We start from the raw sequence: 17862 nt of genomic DNA, 5'->3' as shown, positions 1-17862 counted from the left end.
AGTATTTGGCTCTGAAAAAGTTAATTAAAAAAAAAAATCTCAAATCAATTACCTAACTTTCCACCTTAAGATACCAAAAGAGAGTAAACTAAACCTAAAGCAAGCAGAAAGAATAAAAGATGAGAGCAGAAATTAATGAAACGAAAATTTAAAAATAGAGAAAAATCAATGAAACCAACAAAGCTAGTTGTTTAAAAAGGTCAACAAAAAATGACAAACCTTCAGCTAGTCTGATGAAAGAAAAAAGAGAGAAGACTCAAGTTACTAGAATCAGAGATGAGAGACAGGACGCTACTGCTAACCTTATAAAAACAAAAAGGATCATAAAGAAATACCATGAATAGTCATACACCAACAAATTAGATAACTTAGATGAAATGGACAAATTACTAGAAAGACACAAACTACCAAAAATGATTCAAGAAAGACATAAACTGCATAAACCCGTAACAAGTTAAAGAGATTAAATCAGTAATCCGCAAACTACCCAAAAGAAAAGTTAAGCGTAAATGGCTTCACTGCTGAATTACATCAGACAGTCAAAAGAAGAATTTGTACGAATTCTTCACGAACTCTTCCCAACAATTCCGAACACATTTTATTGGGCCAATATGACCAATACCAAGACCACACAAAAACATAAAAGAAAAAACTGCAGACCAGCATCTCTTATGAGCATGGATGCAAAAATCCTCAACAAAATACAGTCAGCCCTCCATATCTGTCAATTCTACATCTGTGGAATAGATCAATCATGGATCAAAAATATTCAGGAAAAAAAATGGACAGTTGCATTGGTACTCAACATGTGCAGACCTTTTCTTGTCATTATTCCCTAAACGGTACAGTATAACAACTATTCACACAGCATTTACATTGTGCCAGGTATTTAAGTAACCCAGAGACTATTTAAAATATATGAGAAGATGTGCATAGATTATATGCAAATATTACACCATTATATATCAGAGATTTGAGCCTCCGTTGATTTCGGCATCCACAGGAGGTCCTGGAACCAATCCCTCACAGATACTGCAAGACGACCGGACTAGCAAACAGAAGCCAGCAATATATTAAAATATTATACACCATGACCAAGTAGGATTTATCCTAGAAATGCAAAGTTAGTTGAACATCCAAAAACCAATCAAACACATCATATTAACAGATTGCAAAGCAAAATGACACGATCATCTTCATACAGAAAAAGCGTTAGAAAAATCCAACACTTTCATGATTAAAAAAAAAATACTCAACTAGAAATAGAAGGGAAATTCTCAACATAAAGGGCATCGCAAAAACAAAAACAAACAAACAAAAAAATAACCTAACAGTTAACACCATACTTGGTGGTCAAAGCCTAAATGCTTTCCCTCTAAAATCAGGAATAAGACAAAGATGCCTGCTCTTGCCACTTCTATTCTGGAGGTTCCAGCCAGGGCAATTAGGCAGGAAAAGGAAAAGGTATTGATATTAGAAAAAAAGAAATTAAACTATATTTGCACATGACATGATTTTGTATATAGAAAATCCTAAGGGATCCACTAGAAAATTATTATGATATATGACTGCAGCAAGGTTATAGGATACAAAATCAATATATAAAAATCAATTACATTTCTATACACTTGCAATGAGTATTCCAAAAATAAAGTTAAAACATTCTCACAATAGTATCAAAAAACTAGGGCTAAATCTAACAAAGAAATGCGAAATTTATATTTTGAAAACTACAAAACACTGTTGACAGAAATCAAAATAGTTCTAAACAAATAACATCCCATATTTATGGAACACAAGACTCAACATTAAGATGACAATACTCCCCAAACTGATTGACAAATTCAATGTGATCTGTACCAGAATCCCAGCTGATTTATTTGTAGAACCTGACAAGCTGCTTCTAAAATTTCATATAAAATTGCAAGGCACCATAATAGCCAAAATAATGCTGGAAAAGAATAAGGTAAGAATCATACCTGATTTCAAAACTTACTACAAAGCAACAGTAATCAAGACAGTGTGGTACTGGGACAAGGATAAACATTTAGATCAATGGAATGGAATTGAGTCCAGAAATAAATGCACATAGCTATTATTAACTGATTTTTGACAAGGTGTCAAGATCATTTAATGGGGAAAAGAACAGTCTTCAACAAATGGTGTAGGACAACTAGATAGCCAATGCAAGAAAGTGAAGCTGGACTATTACTTCACACCTTAACTCAAACAACTCAAAATGGATCATGAACCTACATTTAAGAGCTAAAGCTATAAAACTCTTCCGAAAAACAGGTGTAAATATTTGTGACCTTGAATTTCGCAATGGAATTCTTAGATATGCCATCAAAAGCTCAAATGATAAAAGAAAAAAGCAGATGAACTGCACTCCATCATCAAAATTTTAAACTTTTTTGTTAGTTTGTTTGTTTGTTTTTTGAGACTGAGTTTTGCTCTTGTTGCCCAGGCTGGAGTGCAACGGCACAATCTTGGCTCACTGCAACCTCCGCCTCCTGGGTTCAAGCCATTCTCCTGCCCCAGCCTCCTGAGTAGCTGGGATTACAGGCGCCCACCACCACACCCGGCTAATTTTCTGTATTTTCAGTAGAGACGGGGTTTCACCATGTTGGCCAGGCTGGTCTCGAACTCCTGTCCTCAAGTGATCTGCCCACCTCAGCCTCCCAAAGTGCTGCGATTACAAGCGTGAGTCACCACAATCGGACAAAATTTTAAACTTTTATTCTTCAAAGGACACCATCAAGAAAGTGGAAAGACAATCCACAGAATGTGGCAAAATATTTGCAAATCATTTATCTCATAAGGGACTTATATTCAGAATACATTCTTTAAAACCCTTACAATTCAATAATAGGACAACCCAATTTTAAAAGGGCAAAGAGGCCGGGTATGATGGCTTACGCCTGTAATCCCAACACTTTAGGAGGCTGAGGCAGGTGGATCATCTGAGCTCAGGAGTTCAAGACCAGCCTGGGCAATATGGCAAAACCCTGTCTCAACCTAAAATACAAAAAGTTAGCCAGGCATGGTGGTGCCTGCCTGTAGTCCCAGCTACTCAGGAGGCTGAGGTGGGAGGATAACGTGACCCTGGGAGATGGAGGTTGCAGTGAGCTGAGATTGTGCCACTGCCCTCCAGCCTGGGTAACAAGAGTGAAACCCTGTCTCAAAAAAAGGGGGGAAGAGGAGACAAAGAACCTAAATAGACATTTCTCCAAAAGATACACAGATGGCCAGTAAGCACATGAAAAGATGCTCAACACGACTACTCATCAGAAAATGCAAATCAAAACCACAGGAGATACCACGTCACACACCCACTAGAATGGCTAAAGCCAAGTCAGATAACAAGTGTTGGCAAGTGTGGCATAGTTCTTTGGCTGGCCTTGGACTAACTCAGTTCCTTTTCTTGCTCATAGTTCTCAAAAGTGACTGTAGAATGTGATGGTAATGCAATATCCTGAAATAGGGAAGAACTGCCTGAAAATGTCCAGCCTTGCTCCTGTCCCTCCCAGGAATTTAACATCTTGAGTGAGGGCGCAACTGCCCGGGACAAGGTGGGCTTTGTTCCTTTCACCCCTGGAAGCAGGACGTTTTTTAAAGCATTAGCTCAGTGTGTCACATAAACCCTGAGGTGTATAACCCAGAGTGGGCTGCCTTTCAGGGTTCCTCTCCCGCCAAGCAAGTGTGGCCCCTGCAGTCAAGACTCTATCTGCCCCGGGCATGTTTCCTGAGCCATGGGGGACCCATTCAGAATGAATCCTAGGCTTCTGTTGTCCTTTACTGTCTATTTGTAAATAATAAACCCTCTTCATGTAACATTGTACATGGATGTCCTTGTCTCCTCAGACTCAGACAAGTTGGTAAGCAACACACAGTAAACCTGCTTCACAGCAAAAATGTGGAAAAATTGGAACCCTCATACACTACTGGTGGGAATATAAAATAGTGCAATCACTTGGGGCTAGGAGTTCAAGACCAGGAGGCAACACAGAGAAACCCCATCTCTTAAAAAAAAAAAAAGTTAGCCAAGCATAGTGGCACATGCCTATAGTCCTAGCTATTCAGGAGACTGAGGCAGGAGAATCGCTTGAACCCAGGAGTTCAAGGCTGCAGTGAGCTATGATCATGCCATTGCACTCCAGCCTGGGCAACAGAGCAAGAACCTGGGAAAGTGGCTGGCAGTTCTTCAAATGATTAAACCATATAATCCAGCAACTCTACGCCTAGGTATACACCCAAGAAACACGAAAACATATCCACACAGAAACATAACATGAATGTTTAAAACAGCATTATTCATAATAGCCAAAAGATAGAAACTGTTCAAATGTTTATCAACAGACAAATGGATGAACAAAATGTGGTATATCCATACAATGGCACAGTATTTGGCCATAAGCAAATAATAAAGTACTGCGACATGTTACAACATGGGTGAACTTTGAAAACATAATATTAAGTGAAAGCAGCCAGCCAGAAACGACCATATTCTATAGATTCCTCTCATGTGAAAGTCCAGACTAGGAAAAATCTATATAGACATAAAGTAGATTAGTGGTTGCTTAAGGCTGGGAGAAAAGGTGACAGCAGTTAGAGGGACAACAGCTAAAGGGTACAAGTTTCTTTTCAAGGTGATTAAAATGTTCTAAAATTGACTGTGGTGATGGATGCACACATTTGTGAAAATACTAAAAATCACTGAGTTGTACACTTTAAATGGGTGAATTTTATTGTATGCAAATCATATCTCAACAAAGCTGTTTAAAGAATGTGGTAACCAGCTCCAAAGAAATAATCATATTAGAGAAAATAGAATGTAGGGTCAAGGATAAATGTCCACCTTATGATTTTTCTCCCTTCCCTCAGAGTGATGCCTATCACAAAAGTAGTACTCAATGAAATGGAAGAGAGAAAAGAGGCAGTGGAGGAAACCTGGATTTCATTACATGAAAACAGTAAGACCACACTGTACACTCCAACGCAGTATTACCAAGAGTTAGACTCAAAAACATCTCTGCCTTTACTTGGACACATAAACTACTAAAAATTAATTTACCAAATAAAATTCTGAAATCAGATTTTCCAAATAGTTGCCATTTAGCAAATGCTTCTGTAACAGGATTGTAACTGGTATTAATACATCTAATCCACACAATCACCCTCTGTGATACATACATAGCCAATCTTCATTATTCATGAATCCCATATTTGCAAATATGTCTACTCACTGAAATTTATTTTTAACCCCAAAATTAATAATCATGGTACTTTCGCAGTCATTTGTGGACATGCACAGAGCAGCGAAAAATTGAGTCACCCAACATACACATTCCCAGCTGGCAACAAATGAGGACACGCAGCCTTCTGCTTTCAGCCCTTGCACAGAGATGACCAGAGGGGGAAACTGTAGGGAGCAGCACAGTGTAGCGTAGTGTGTTAACTTACACCAAATTTGGCCTGAGGATGGCTCCTTACTGATTCTTCACTTGAAGAACTGCAATATTACTTACATAAAGTCCACTAAGGAAAAGCCTAACTTAGGAGCATACTTTTGTAACAAAAAGCAGAGTCTCCGCCAATCGCAGCAGTCGAGCTTCAGTCAATCACAGGTTGCCAACTTATCTGGCCATGTTTAAATAAGCCAAAAGATTAAGCTGTCTCTGTACCTCACTTCTGTTTTCAAGAGCTCCCCAAACCTCTTCTGGTTCTGAGGGCCACTCAACTGGCAAACTGTTCATTGCTCAATTGAACTGTGTTATTTAATTTATCTAGGGCCCAGGCATGGTGGCTCACGCCTCTAATCCCAGCACTTTGGGAGGCTGAGGCAGGCGGATCGCCTGAGGTCAGGAGTTCAAGACCAGCTTAGCCAACGTGGTGAAACCTCTACTAAAAATACAAAAATTAGCCAGGCGTCATGGTGCACACTGGTTGTCCCAGTTATTTGGGAGGCTGAGGAAGGAGAATGGCTTGAACCCAGGAGGCAGAGGTTGCAGTGAGCAGAGATTGCACCACTGCACTCCAGCCTGGGCAACAGAGCAAGACTCTGTCTTCAAAAAAAAAAAAAAAAAAAAATCTTGGGGTTTGGTTTTAACGAGAAGCTCCGGCCCTCTAGAGTTTAGGCATTTAAGTCATTTTCCGATGGTCAGAAAGCTGATAAATGGAGGACTGCATGAGCCAAGCAGTTAGAGTATATGAAGTGAAGAAGCTGATGACTGAATCAGTAAAGAGTTCTTAATAAGTGAGCACAGGGAATAAAATGAAATCATAAAAACACAACCTAAGGCCGGGCACGGTGGCTCACACCTGTAATTCCAGGAAGTCAGGAGATAGAGACCATCCTGGCTAACACGGTGAAACCCTGTCTCTACTAAAAAAATAAATAAATACAAAAAATTAGCTGGGCATGGTGGCAGGCGCCTGTAGTCCCAGCTACTCGGGAGGCTGAGGCAGGAGAATGGCGTGAGCCCGGGAGGCAGAGCTTGCAGTGAGCTGAGATCGTGCCACTGCACTCCAGCCTGGGCAACACAGTGAAACTCCTCTCAAAAAGACAAAAAAAAAAAACACAACCTAAAAGAAGGCATAAGACTTAAGAAACTGAAACAATGAACAGATGAGACAGAAAACAAATAGTAAGATGACAGATTTAAATCTAACCATATCAATAATCTTTTTTTGTCTTTTGAGACAGAGGCTCGCTCTGTCGCCCAGGCTGGAGTGCAGTGGAACAATCTCAGCTCACTACAATCTCAGTATCCCGGGATCAAGTGATTTTGTGCCTCAGCCTCCTGAGTAGCTGGGTTTATAGGTGTTGTACCACTATGCCCAGCTAATTTTTTTTTGTTACTTTTTTAGTAGAGACGAGGTTTCACCATGTTGTCCAGGCTGCTCTCGAACTCCTGGCCTCAAATGATCCATCTTCCTTGGCCTCCCAAAGTGCTGGGATGGCAGGCGTGAGCCAACATGCCTGGCCATCAATAATCATTTTAAATATAAATGTTCTAAATGGCCCAATTACAAAGCAGACTAGAAAAACAGTTTGGTGGTTCCTCAAAATGCTAAACACAGAATTACATGATCCAATGATTCCACTCATAGGTACATACTCAAAAGAATTGAATGCAGGGACTAAAAAAGATACTTGTACACCAATGTGCATAGCAGTGTTATTCATAATAGACTAAAGGTAGAACCAGCCAAAGTGTCCAGAGTGTGACATATACTCCCATATACAATGGGAGTATCATTCAGCTTTAAAAAGGAATGAAATTCTGAGACATGCAACAACATGGACAAACCTTGAAAACACTATGTTAAGAGAAATAAGCCAGACACAAAAGGAAAAATATTATGATTTCATTTACATAAGGTAACTAGAATAGGCAAATTTATAAAGATAGAAAGTGGGGAGGGGGACAAGGAGTTACTGTTTAACAGGTAGCATTTCTGTTTGGGATGATAAAATTGTTCTGGAAATAGACATTGGTGACAGTTGCACAACAATTTGAACATACTTGGTTCCATTGAATTGTACACTTTAAAACAGTCAAAATGGTAATTTTATGTATGTTTTATCCCAATAAAAAGAGGGGGCAGAGATTCTCAAACTGTATAAAAAAGCCAGACCTGGACAGGCGTGGTGGCTCACGCCTGTAATCCCAGCACTTTGGGAGGCAGAGGCGGGCGGATCACGAGGTCAGGAGATCAAGACCATCCTGGCTAACACAGTGAATGGAACCCCATCTCTACTAAAAAAAAAAACAAAAAAATTAGCCAGGCGTGGTGGCGGGCGCCTGTAGTCCCAGCTACTCGGAATGGCATGAAACCGGGTGGCGGAGCTTGCAGTGAGCCGAGATCGCGCCACTACACTCCAGCCTGGGCAACACAGCGAGACTCCATCTCAAAAAAAATAAAAAATAAAAAATAAAAATAAAAAAAAGCCAGACCCAATTGTTATGTTACCTACAAAAACGTCCACTTTAAACATAAAGATGCAAACAGGCTAAAATAAAAGGATAGAAAAAAACACACCATGCTGACACTAGTCAGAATAACTGGCTGTATTAATGACAAATAAAATAGATTTCTGAGCAAATATTAACCAAGAATAATGAAGGTCATTTCATAATAAGTGTATTATCCACCAAAAAACTAGAACAATGTTAAGCATTTATGCACCTAATAAAAGAGCTTCAAAATACACAACCAAAAACCAATAGAACTGAAAGGAGAAACAGAAAAATCCAAAAGTTATAGTCAAAGTTTCACAGCAGCAGAAAATGTATCCTTTTCAAATATACATAAAACATTTATAGAGACCATATTCTGAACCAGTCTGATAAACTTCAACAGACCTCAAATTAAATATGATCTCTGATAAGGGAATTAAATTAAAAATCACGAACAGGAAAAAATACCTGGAAAATCTCCCATGTGTGTGAAAATTAAGTAACACTCTTAAATAACCAGCGGGCCAAAGGGAGTTTTAGAATATATTTTTAAGTGGATGAAAATGAAAATACAACATGTTAATATTTGTGGCACACTGTTTAAACAATATCTAGAAGGCAATTTATGGCACTCAAGATCTGTATCAGAGAGGAAGAAATGTCTCAAAACAATGACCTCAGCTTCTACCTTAATAAACAAGGAAGAGAAAAAACAAGTTGAACCCAAAGTAAGCATAACAAATACATATAAGAGCAGAATCAAAGAAAGAGAAAACAGAAAAACAATAAAGAAAATCAATGAAACCAAAAGCTAGTTATCTGAGAACAGTGTAGCCAGACTGATAATGGGACAAAACAAAGTAGAATTACAAGTATCAGAAATGAAAGAGGTAACATCACTACAGATTCTAACAATATTAAAAGGATAATAACAAGTTAACAGGAAGAAAAAAGAAAACAAAAGAGAAGTAAAAACAGGAGTGAAAACATTTTAATAACAAAAAAAAAGGATAGTAAGAAAATACTATGAACAACTTTATGTCAGCCAATTCAACTACTTAGATCAGGGGTGTCCAGTCTTTTGGCTTCCCTGGGCCACTCTGGAAGAAGAATTGTCTTGGGCCACTAATACTAACGACAGCTGATGAGCTGAAAAAAAAAGAAAAGGTCCGTTCATAAATCTCATGATGTTTTAAGAAAGTTTACGAATTTGTGCTGGGCTGCATTCAAAGCATCCTGGGTCGCATGCAGCTTGCAGGCCACAGGTTGGACAAGCTTGACTTAGATGAAGCGGGCAAAATCTGTGAAAGATACAAACTAAAAAAGCTCATCCAAAAAATAAATAAATAAATAAATAGGTAACCTCAATAGTTCTAGATCTACTAAAGAAACTTAATTTGCAGCTTAAAGCCTTCCCACAGAACTCCAAGTCCAGATGGCCTCACTGGTAAATTTATCAAACATTTTAGGAAGAAACAATACTAACTCTACACAAACTCTTCCAAAAAACTGAAGGAACTCAATTTGAGGTCAACATTATTCTGACATCTAAACTACACATTACAAGAATGCTACAAATATCTTTTGTGAACAGAGACGTAAAAATTCTCAAGAAAACTTTAGCAAACTGAATTCAACAGTATATAAAAATAATACAACATGATCAAGTGGGGTTTATCCAAGGAATGCAAGGTGGCTTTAGCATTTAAAGACCGATAATTCACCATATGACTAGACCAAAAAATGGAAACCACAGAATGAAGTAAAACTATAAAACTTCTCTAAGAAAACACAGCAGACCTTGGCTTTGACAAAGGATTCCTTAAATACAAAAAGCAGAAATATAAAGGGAAAAAATTAATCAGACTTCATTAAAATTTTTAAATGTTTGCTCCCAAGACACTGTTAAGAAGTAAAAAGACAAGCCACAGATCAAAAGAAAATATTTGCAAAAGATATATCAAACTAAGGATTTCTATCTAGAATATGTAACAAACTCTACATTTAAGTAAGACAACCGAAGATAAAAATGGGCAAAAGATCTGAACAGATGCCTCACCCTGCCCATGATGATATACAGAAAGCAAATAAGCATCTGAAGGAAATGCAAGTTAAAACCACAATAAGGTAACAGTACACCGGACTACCTAAAACTAAAAGGGCTAACTATATCAAGTGTTGGTGAGGAAGTTGAGCAACTGGAACCCTGATATGCTGCTGATGCCAATGTAAAATGGCAAAACCAGTTTGAAAAAAAAAGTCTGGCAGGTTTTTCTTTTTAAGTAATCACACACCTACTATACAATCCAACCATTTCACTCCTAATGTTTTTCCCCCAAACAAATGCAAGCATATGTCCCTACAAAGACTTGTACACAGATGTTCATAGGTTTCTTTTTCAGAAAGCCGAAAACTGGAAACAATCCCAATGTTCATCAATCATCTGAATAAATAAATAAAATGTGGTGTATCTACACACAGAATACTATCCAAAAATTAAAAGACGAGGCAGGCAGATACTTGAGGTCAGGAGTTCAAGACCAGCCTGGCCAACATGGTGAAACTCCATCTCTACTAAAAATACAAAAATTAGCCGGGTGTGGTGGCATGTGCCTGTAATCCCAGCTGCTCGGGAGGCTGAGGCAGGAGAATTGCCTGAACCCGGAAGGTGGAGGTTGCAGTGAGCCGAGATTGCACCACTGCACTCCAGCCTGGGCGACAGAGCGAGACTCCATCTCAAAAAAAAAAGAAAAACAAAAAAGAAATAAACTACTGACACATACAACAACGGAAGAATTTCAAAGTAAGTATACTGAATGAAAGTAACTGAGGCAAAAAATGAGTATATACTATATAATCTCATTTATAAAAAATTATAGAAAATGAAAACTTATCATACAGTCAGAAAGCAAACCAGTCAGTGGTTGGCAAAAGACAGGTGGCAGGGAGGGATGGTAGAAAGGAACTACAAAAGGGCAGAAGGAATGTTTTAGAGGTCACGTTCACTGTCTTGGTTGTGCTGGTTTCACAGATGTATGCACTGTATTAAATTATATACTTTAAGCCCAGGAGTTTGAGGCTGCAGTGAGCCATGATTGCACACTGCATTCCAGCCTGGTGACAGAGCAAGACCTCATCTCTAAAAAAGTTAAAAGAAAATTGTACACTTTAATTACCTGCAGTTTATTCTATGTCAAGTATACCTCAACAAAGCTGCAAAAACACCAAAGGTTGGGGGAGGTTTCAAGGAAAGCCAGAGAATGAGAGAGAAAATAAAAATAAAAATACATGAGTCTAGGAGGACCAGTATCCTGAGTCTGGAAAGGGAAGAAAAAAAGGTCAAGAAATCATCAAACAGCATTCCCTAAAACCGAAGAACATAAGACTCCAGACTCAAAGAGTGAGCCACGTACTGATCAAAATGAATCTGAATTTAAAATAACATCTATACCTGGGTACCTAATAATGAAAGTTTACACTATCAAGAAAAAGATCTTTTTAAAATCTAGGAAGGAAAACTGATCACAAAAGAATGAAAGCATATGAGCATAAAAATTAAGTCCTTCTGGTTTCCACACTAGCTCTGACATTTATCAGCTGAGTGACCTTGGGTATGATACTCGACCCTGCTGTGTTTCCATTTTCTCATCTGTAATAATAATAAACATAACAATAATCATTATTTTTCTGAGATGGAGTCTCGCTCTGTCACCAGGCTGGAGTGCAGTGGCGGGATCTCGGCTCACCGCAATCTCCGCCTCCCGGGTTCAAGTGATTCTCCTGCCTCAGCCTCCCAAGTAGCTGGGACTACAGGCACGCCACCATGCGCAGCTAATTTTTGTATTTTTAGTAGAGATAGGGTTTCACCATGTTAGCCAGGATGGTCTGGATCTCTTGACCTCGTGATCCACCCACTTCAGCCTCCCAAAGTGCTGGAATTACAGGCGTGAGCCACCGCACCCGGCCAATAAACATAGTAATTATTATAACATAATAACAATATTGGTTGTCACCAAATAACGTGCTTCTATTATTTGTATGTAATAAAAATAATTACAACAGTAGAAGTCATGTGGTTGTGAGGATCAAACAAGTTATAATAAAGTTCTTAAAACAATGGTAAATGCTATATAACTGCTGGTTAAATAAATACATCACATTAACACCGAACTTGTCATCAACACTACTAGATGAGAGAGTACAAAAGAACAATTTCTTTCAAAGTTTTGAGGGAACCTAATATTAAAACTGGAATTCCTGGCCAGGTGCGGTGGCTCATGCCTGTAATCCCAGCACTTTGGGAGGCAGAGGCTGGTGGATCACCTGAGGTCAGGAGTTCAAGATCAGCTTGGCCAACATGGTGAAACTCCGTCTCTACTAAAACTACAAAAATTAGCCGGGCGTGGTGGCGCGCCTGTAGTCCCAGCTACTCGGGAGGCTGAGGCAGGAGAATGGCTTGAACCCGGGAAGTGGAGGCTGCAGTGAGCCGAGATCACACCACTGCACTCCTGCCTGGGTGACAGAGCTAGACTCCCTCTCAAAGAAGAAAAAAAAAAAAAAAACACCTCAAATTCCATGCCTAGCTAATGATCATTCACGTGTATAAGGGTAGAATGCAGCTATTTTGGGTCCTACAATGACTCGGAAATCTCACATCCCACACAGCATTTCTTAAGAATTAAGAATAAGGAGGCCAAGGCAGGCGGATCAGAAGGTCAGGAGATCGAGACCATCCTGGCTAACACGGTGAAACCCCGTCTCTACTAAAAGTACAAAAAAATTAGCCAGGCGTGGTGGCGGGCGCCTGTAGTCCCAGCTACTTGGGAGGCTGAGGCAGGAGAATGGCGTGAACCCGAGAGGCGGAGCTTGCAGTGAGCCGAGATTGATTGCGCCACTGCACTCCAGCCTGGGAGACAGAGGGAGGCTCCGTCTCAAAAAAAAAAAAAAAAAAAAGAAGTAAGAATAAAAACTAAGAAAACGATTTAAAGGAAGAAAGATGGGCCGGGCGCCGTGGCTCACACCTGTAATCCTAGCACAAGGGAGGCCCAGGGAGGCGGATCACGTGCGGTCAGGACAGAGACCAGCATAGCCAACATGGCAAAACCCCGTCTCTACTAAAAATACAACAACAAAAAAAAAAAAAAAAAAAAAAAAGGCCAGGTATGGTGGCTCATGCCTGTAGTCTCAGCACTGTGGAGGCTGAGGCAGGCAGATCACCTGAGGTCAGGAGTTCGAGACCAGCCTGACCAACATGGCAAAACTCCGTTTCTACTAAAAAAAAAATCAGCTGGGCGTGGCGGCGCACACCTGTAGTCCTAGCTGCTCTGGACGCTGTGGCAGAAGAATGGCTTGAACCCAGGAGGCCGGAGGTTGTAGTGAGCCGAGATCATGCCACTGTACTCCAGCCTAAGAGACATAGCGAGACTCCATCTCTAAATAAATAAACAAATGAAGTAAGATGATGATCCAGAAAACAGTACCTCCCACTGAAGAAAGATATGATAGCAATAATAATAATAAAATCCCAGATGCAGCTTTCCAGCAAGCCTACAGAATAGCCAGGTGTGACAGCAACAAAAATAAATAAGACCCCAAGAAGGACTATTCAAGAAGAAAGATGACTCTTGATAGACTACCTGGTAAAATAGAGTCCGGGCGCGGCAAGATGTAAAGTGGAAAAAGAAAGGCACCCCCAGGGAAAAAGACAAAAGCAGCACAAAAAACAAAATCACAGTACATAACCTGAATCTACACAGTGTCAATAGTCAACTATCCTATCTGATTTTTCGGCATTTTAAATCTGTATAGTCAAAGCCCTGATCATTTAATTTTGGATGCCCACAACGCAAAAGTACAGCTGACAAACTTGAGGTGAAAGGGAAGAAAAGCTAAGATCGACCTTAGAAAGCATTGAGTCAAGGGATACGTTACACAGGCGATGGAATGAAAAAGGCAAATTACTTAGTTATAAAGCTTACCAATAAAAATATATATCTAGTGATTTACTCCATTAAGAGTATAGAGGGAGGGCTGAATAGGTGACTAAATCCTCGCCTATTCCAGCTAGAATTCAACAGATCTAAAAGTGATAAAGTATAAGTATGATACTTAGAGACAGAACCAAAACAGTTAAAGGTGGAGAAATGGGATGAGAAGGGGTAGAGCAAGAACTGTTGCTTTTTGTTTAACCCACGTGCAAGTAAAGTTCAATAAAGTTCGATTAAAATTTTACAAAGGAAACAAGTATTCAATTTAGCAGTTGCTTTTTGAAAAAAACAAGAAATAGTGGGAATGCCACTAAGACAAGGCTTTTGGTTCCTCCTTGGATAGAAGCCAAGAAAGTTAAAAAAAAAAAGCAGAAATAAGTTCACAGTGACAGGCAAGCACTGCCTTCAAAAACTAAGGAGTGAGGTACGCGTGATGTGCCTCCGAACGTTTCCAATCCAGAAATTCTAATTAAGAGCACAAAATCGAATCTACACGGAATGACGAAAACAATAAAAACAAAACTCAATAATGGCCAAAAATCTACTTACGTATTAACTAACAACAAAAATTGTACTGCTCAAGTACATCCAGTAATCTTGAAATTTTCAACAAGCACCCACCCCGTTCAGTAGTCAGGGCACACAGAGAAGGGTAACTTCTCAGAATTCTATAGCGCTCATCCTGGACCTGACATACTGCTTTAAGCGTCCAATCTAACCAGAACAACAAATGGTCCTGAACACTAGGAGAAAACCTTTCCGGCACAATTGGTAAACAACGAAAAGGTCGCCGCCAGGGACTCCTTTACAAGGTTGTCAAAAAGCTGGCCTCCGAATCCGTGCATCCATAACCCGCTAGCTCAGCTGACCTGGCATGCATTGCTCAACAACAGCCTCTGAACCTCTTCCGAGACCCAAAATGCGCGGTCTGGAGAGGAAACAAAGCAGTGGGCGGGGCCTTCCGGTGCCGGGAAAAAGCGAGTAGGGGAGGAGCGACCCTCCTGCGAGTTCGGAACCCCATAGGCCCTTGCCCCGCCGAGGGTCCTGAATTCCTCGCCCCCGGGGTGCTGAATCCCACAGCCCGCGTCCCACCGCGTGTGGGGCTGCGACTGCTCGCGAGGCTGGCAGCAGGGCGCGAGCTCCGGCAAGGCTCCCCGGGGGCAGGCGGCGGAGCCCATGGGCCGCGGCCTAGACGTGCCGGGGGCCCGGGCTCGAGTGTGGCGGCCGCCTGGCGCCTCCTCACCTTCTCTTCCACGCAGTTGACTATGATGGACGGGTACTTGCGGCTGAGCCAGCGGAAGAACGCCGGGACTCCCATAGCGGCACACGGCTGGAGGCGGCGGCCGACCGGCTGACGAGCGTAACCAAAGAGACGGGAGCAGCGGCTGAGGGCACCAGCACTTCCTCCCACGTGCGCGCTGGAGACCGGAAGTGACGTCACGGCGCCGCCGCCGGGGAAGCTGGGAAGGAGGCTCCGCTCGATGAGGCAGCGGCGGAAAAGGGCCTTGCCGGGCTGCTTGTGGGAGGCGGAGTCCGGCGGACCGGGTGGCGAAGGCTGCAGCTCGCCCTCGGTGGTCCCAGCCCCGGAGCGCGAGGCCGAGCGCGTCTGAGTCGCGGGGGCTCACGGGCGACTGCTCTGCCGGGGCTCCGCCGGGATCTCCCAGCCCCAGCCCTCCGGCTCCCTGCGCACAGAATCGCTGCGCTCTGCATGCCCGGGAGGAGGTCTCCCTTGCCCGTTTGGTCACCTCTTGTTTGGAAGAAGATGTCTTCTTTTGCCTCTATTCTCACCCATCTCAATCTAGGGTAGAATCGAAGCATCCAAACTTACTCGTTACTTCCATTTCCTGGTTTCTCTTAGTTTTGTGCTGCAGTACGTACCTGGACTATCAAAAGGAGCATTTTAAAGTATTTTACAGTAATAATGGCTGCTTTGCACCAATAATTTGATTGTTATGCAAATAAATAATTATAATAGTTACCGAATGGAATCTAGCCCGTATTTAGCATCCAATACAACCTTCCAGCTACAATTACGGGTATAAAATAGTTGCTAATATGATTTTCCAGCATTTACTGAGCCTTTACAGTGTACCAAGACATTGACTAAGGGATTGTCCTATGTAATCTTCACTTGAGCCTTGTGAGGGTACTGTTAGCACCCTCGTGTAAATGATAAAGCCAAGTTACAGAGGAGTTAAGTCACTTATGCACATAGCTTCTGTTTCAGTTCAAGCAAAGGTCATTTAATCCGTCCTTGTTCTAACACGATACTTTTATCTTTTGTTTTCTGGTGGTCCCAAACGAATTTTTTTCATATGAAAGGAGAGGTCTGGAAGAGGAGGTATATTTGTCCGTTTGCTCAAGCCTGGAAGTCTCCCTGAATCCCCTCTTGGTTTGACACACATCACACACGATGCTAAATGCTCACCTCATGAGGCCTCTGTGAAAGTATTTCTCCGAGTTACCTGACAGGCAGTATTTATTGCCTCCTCCTCTGTGGTCTAATGACTACTTTGTTTAAACTACTAGTGTGGAAATTAGAGAAATAGTCATCCCGTGTTTTACTTAAGGATAGCCAAAACTATTCCAAAGTATTATGTCTATGGTGAAATTCCTCCTTTTACCTGGAAGCAGCCCCTCTGGTTTCCCTGGGAGGTGCTGTTATAGGAACATGTACACCATAGGCAGTTCAGGGATAGACAGCTGGCCAAGTTGAGCCATTTAGAATCCTTAACCAGCATTTTGGCGGGTTGGGAGGGTTTATTGTTTTGTTTTTGTTTTTTCAGACGGAGTCTCAGTCACCCAGGCTGGAGTGCAGTGGCAAGATCTAGGCTCACTGCAACCTCCACCTCCCGGGTTCAAGTGATTCTCCTGCCTCAGCCTCCCGAGTAGCTGGGATTAGAGGCGCCTGCCACGACACCCCGCTGATTTTTGTGTTTTTAGTTGAGACAGGGTTTCACCATGTTGGCCAGGCTGGTCTCGAACTCCTAACCTCAGGTGATCTGCCCACCTCGGCCTTCCAGAGTGCTGGGATTACAGGTGTGAGCCACTGCACCCAGCCTCACCAGCATTTTTGAGCTTTGAACCATAAGAAATTTAAGACTGCATCTTTCCAGTGCGTGAACGCTAAAAGATAAGAATTGGAACTTGTTGCCAGTAGGCAATGAGAGAAGCAGGGTTAATTCCCTGGTTCCAGTTAAATCCCTCTCTTCCTGCAGTTTGATTAAGTCTGTCCTTTGATTCTGTGAGCCAAAAAAAATTTTTTTTTTTTTTTTAAGACAGAGTCTCACTCTGTTGCCAGGCTGGAGTGCAGTGGCGCCATCTCGGTTCACTGCAAACTCCAACTCCCAGGTTCAAGCGATTCTCCTGCCTCAGCCTCCCAAGTAGCCGGGACTACCAATGTGCGCCACCACGCCTGGCTAATTTTTGTATTTTTAGTAGAGATGGGGGTTTACCATGTTGGCCAGGATGGTCTCAATCTCTTGACCTTGTGGTCTGCCCGCCTTGGCCTCCCAAAGTGCTGGGATTCCAGGTGTGAGCCACCACTCCCAGCCAAAAGTTTCCTTTTGCCCTAAGCTGGCTTGGGCTAAATTCTTATCCCTTACAAAGGAAAGAGTCCAGTAACAAAATTTGGGGAGTGCAAGCTAATTCACCTGGGTGGTGAAATTGGTTTGCATAGAAGTACTAAAATTGGAGTTTTGGCACTCAGAGAAGGAGTGGGTAAAAGAGAGAAGAAACTTGAAAGGCGGCAGGAGGATATGGACTAAGTATTGTGACACTTTCCCTGGCCCAATGTGTCCAGTAAAGCCTGTCAGACTCAGGCTTGGTATGGGTTTTTCTTGTAGAAATCAAATAAAAAGTCTCCAGTTGGGGTCACTGTGGTCTGGAACCACCACGGGGTGGGCAACATA

General features: G+C 41.7%; 1 protein-coding gene across 5 annotated transcripts in view; it reads right to left on the bottom strand.

Annotated features, from left to right (window-relative positions):
• The window catches only part of XRN2 (5'-3' exoribonuclease 2), an 86934-nt gene extending 71277 nt beyond the window's left edge, over nucleotides 1–15657 (bottom strand). The window contains exon 1 of one of the 5 annotated variants that reach the window (XM_019017317.4): nucleotides 15195–15657. In XM_019017317.4, the coding sequence (XP_018872862.2) occupies nucleotides 15195–15269 (75 nt within the window). In that variant the 5' untranslated portion in view covers nucleotides 15270–15657. The other 4 variants (XM_063702441.1, XM_019017316.4, XM_063702439.1 and 1 more) reach the window with 4 other exon arrangements.
• Nucleotides 15658–17862: the final 2205 nt, after the last annotated feature.

The sequence above is a fragment of the Gorilla gorilla genome, chromosome 21, assembly GCF_029281585.2.
Source record: "Gorilla gorilla gorilla isolate KB3781 chromosome 21, NHGRI_mGorGor1-v2.1_pri, whole genome shotgun sequence".
Taxonomy (NCBI): domain Eukaryota; kingdom Metazoa; phylum Chordata; class Mammalia; order Primates; family Hominidae; genus Gorilla; species Gorilla gorilla.
The sequence above is the reverse complement of the archived record's forward strand: the minus strand, read 5'-3'. Positions and strand labels throughout refer to the sequence as shown.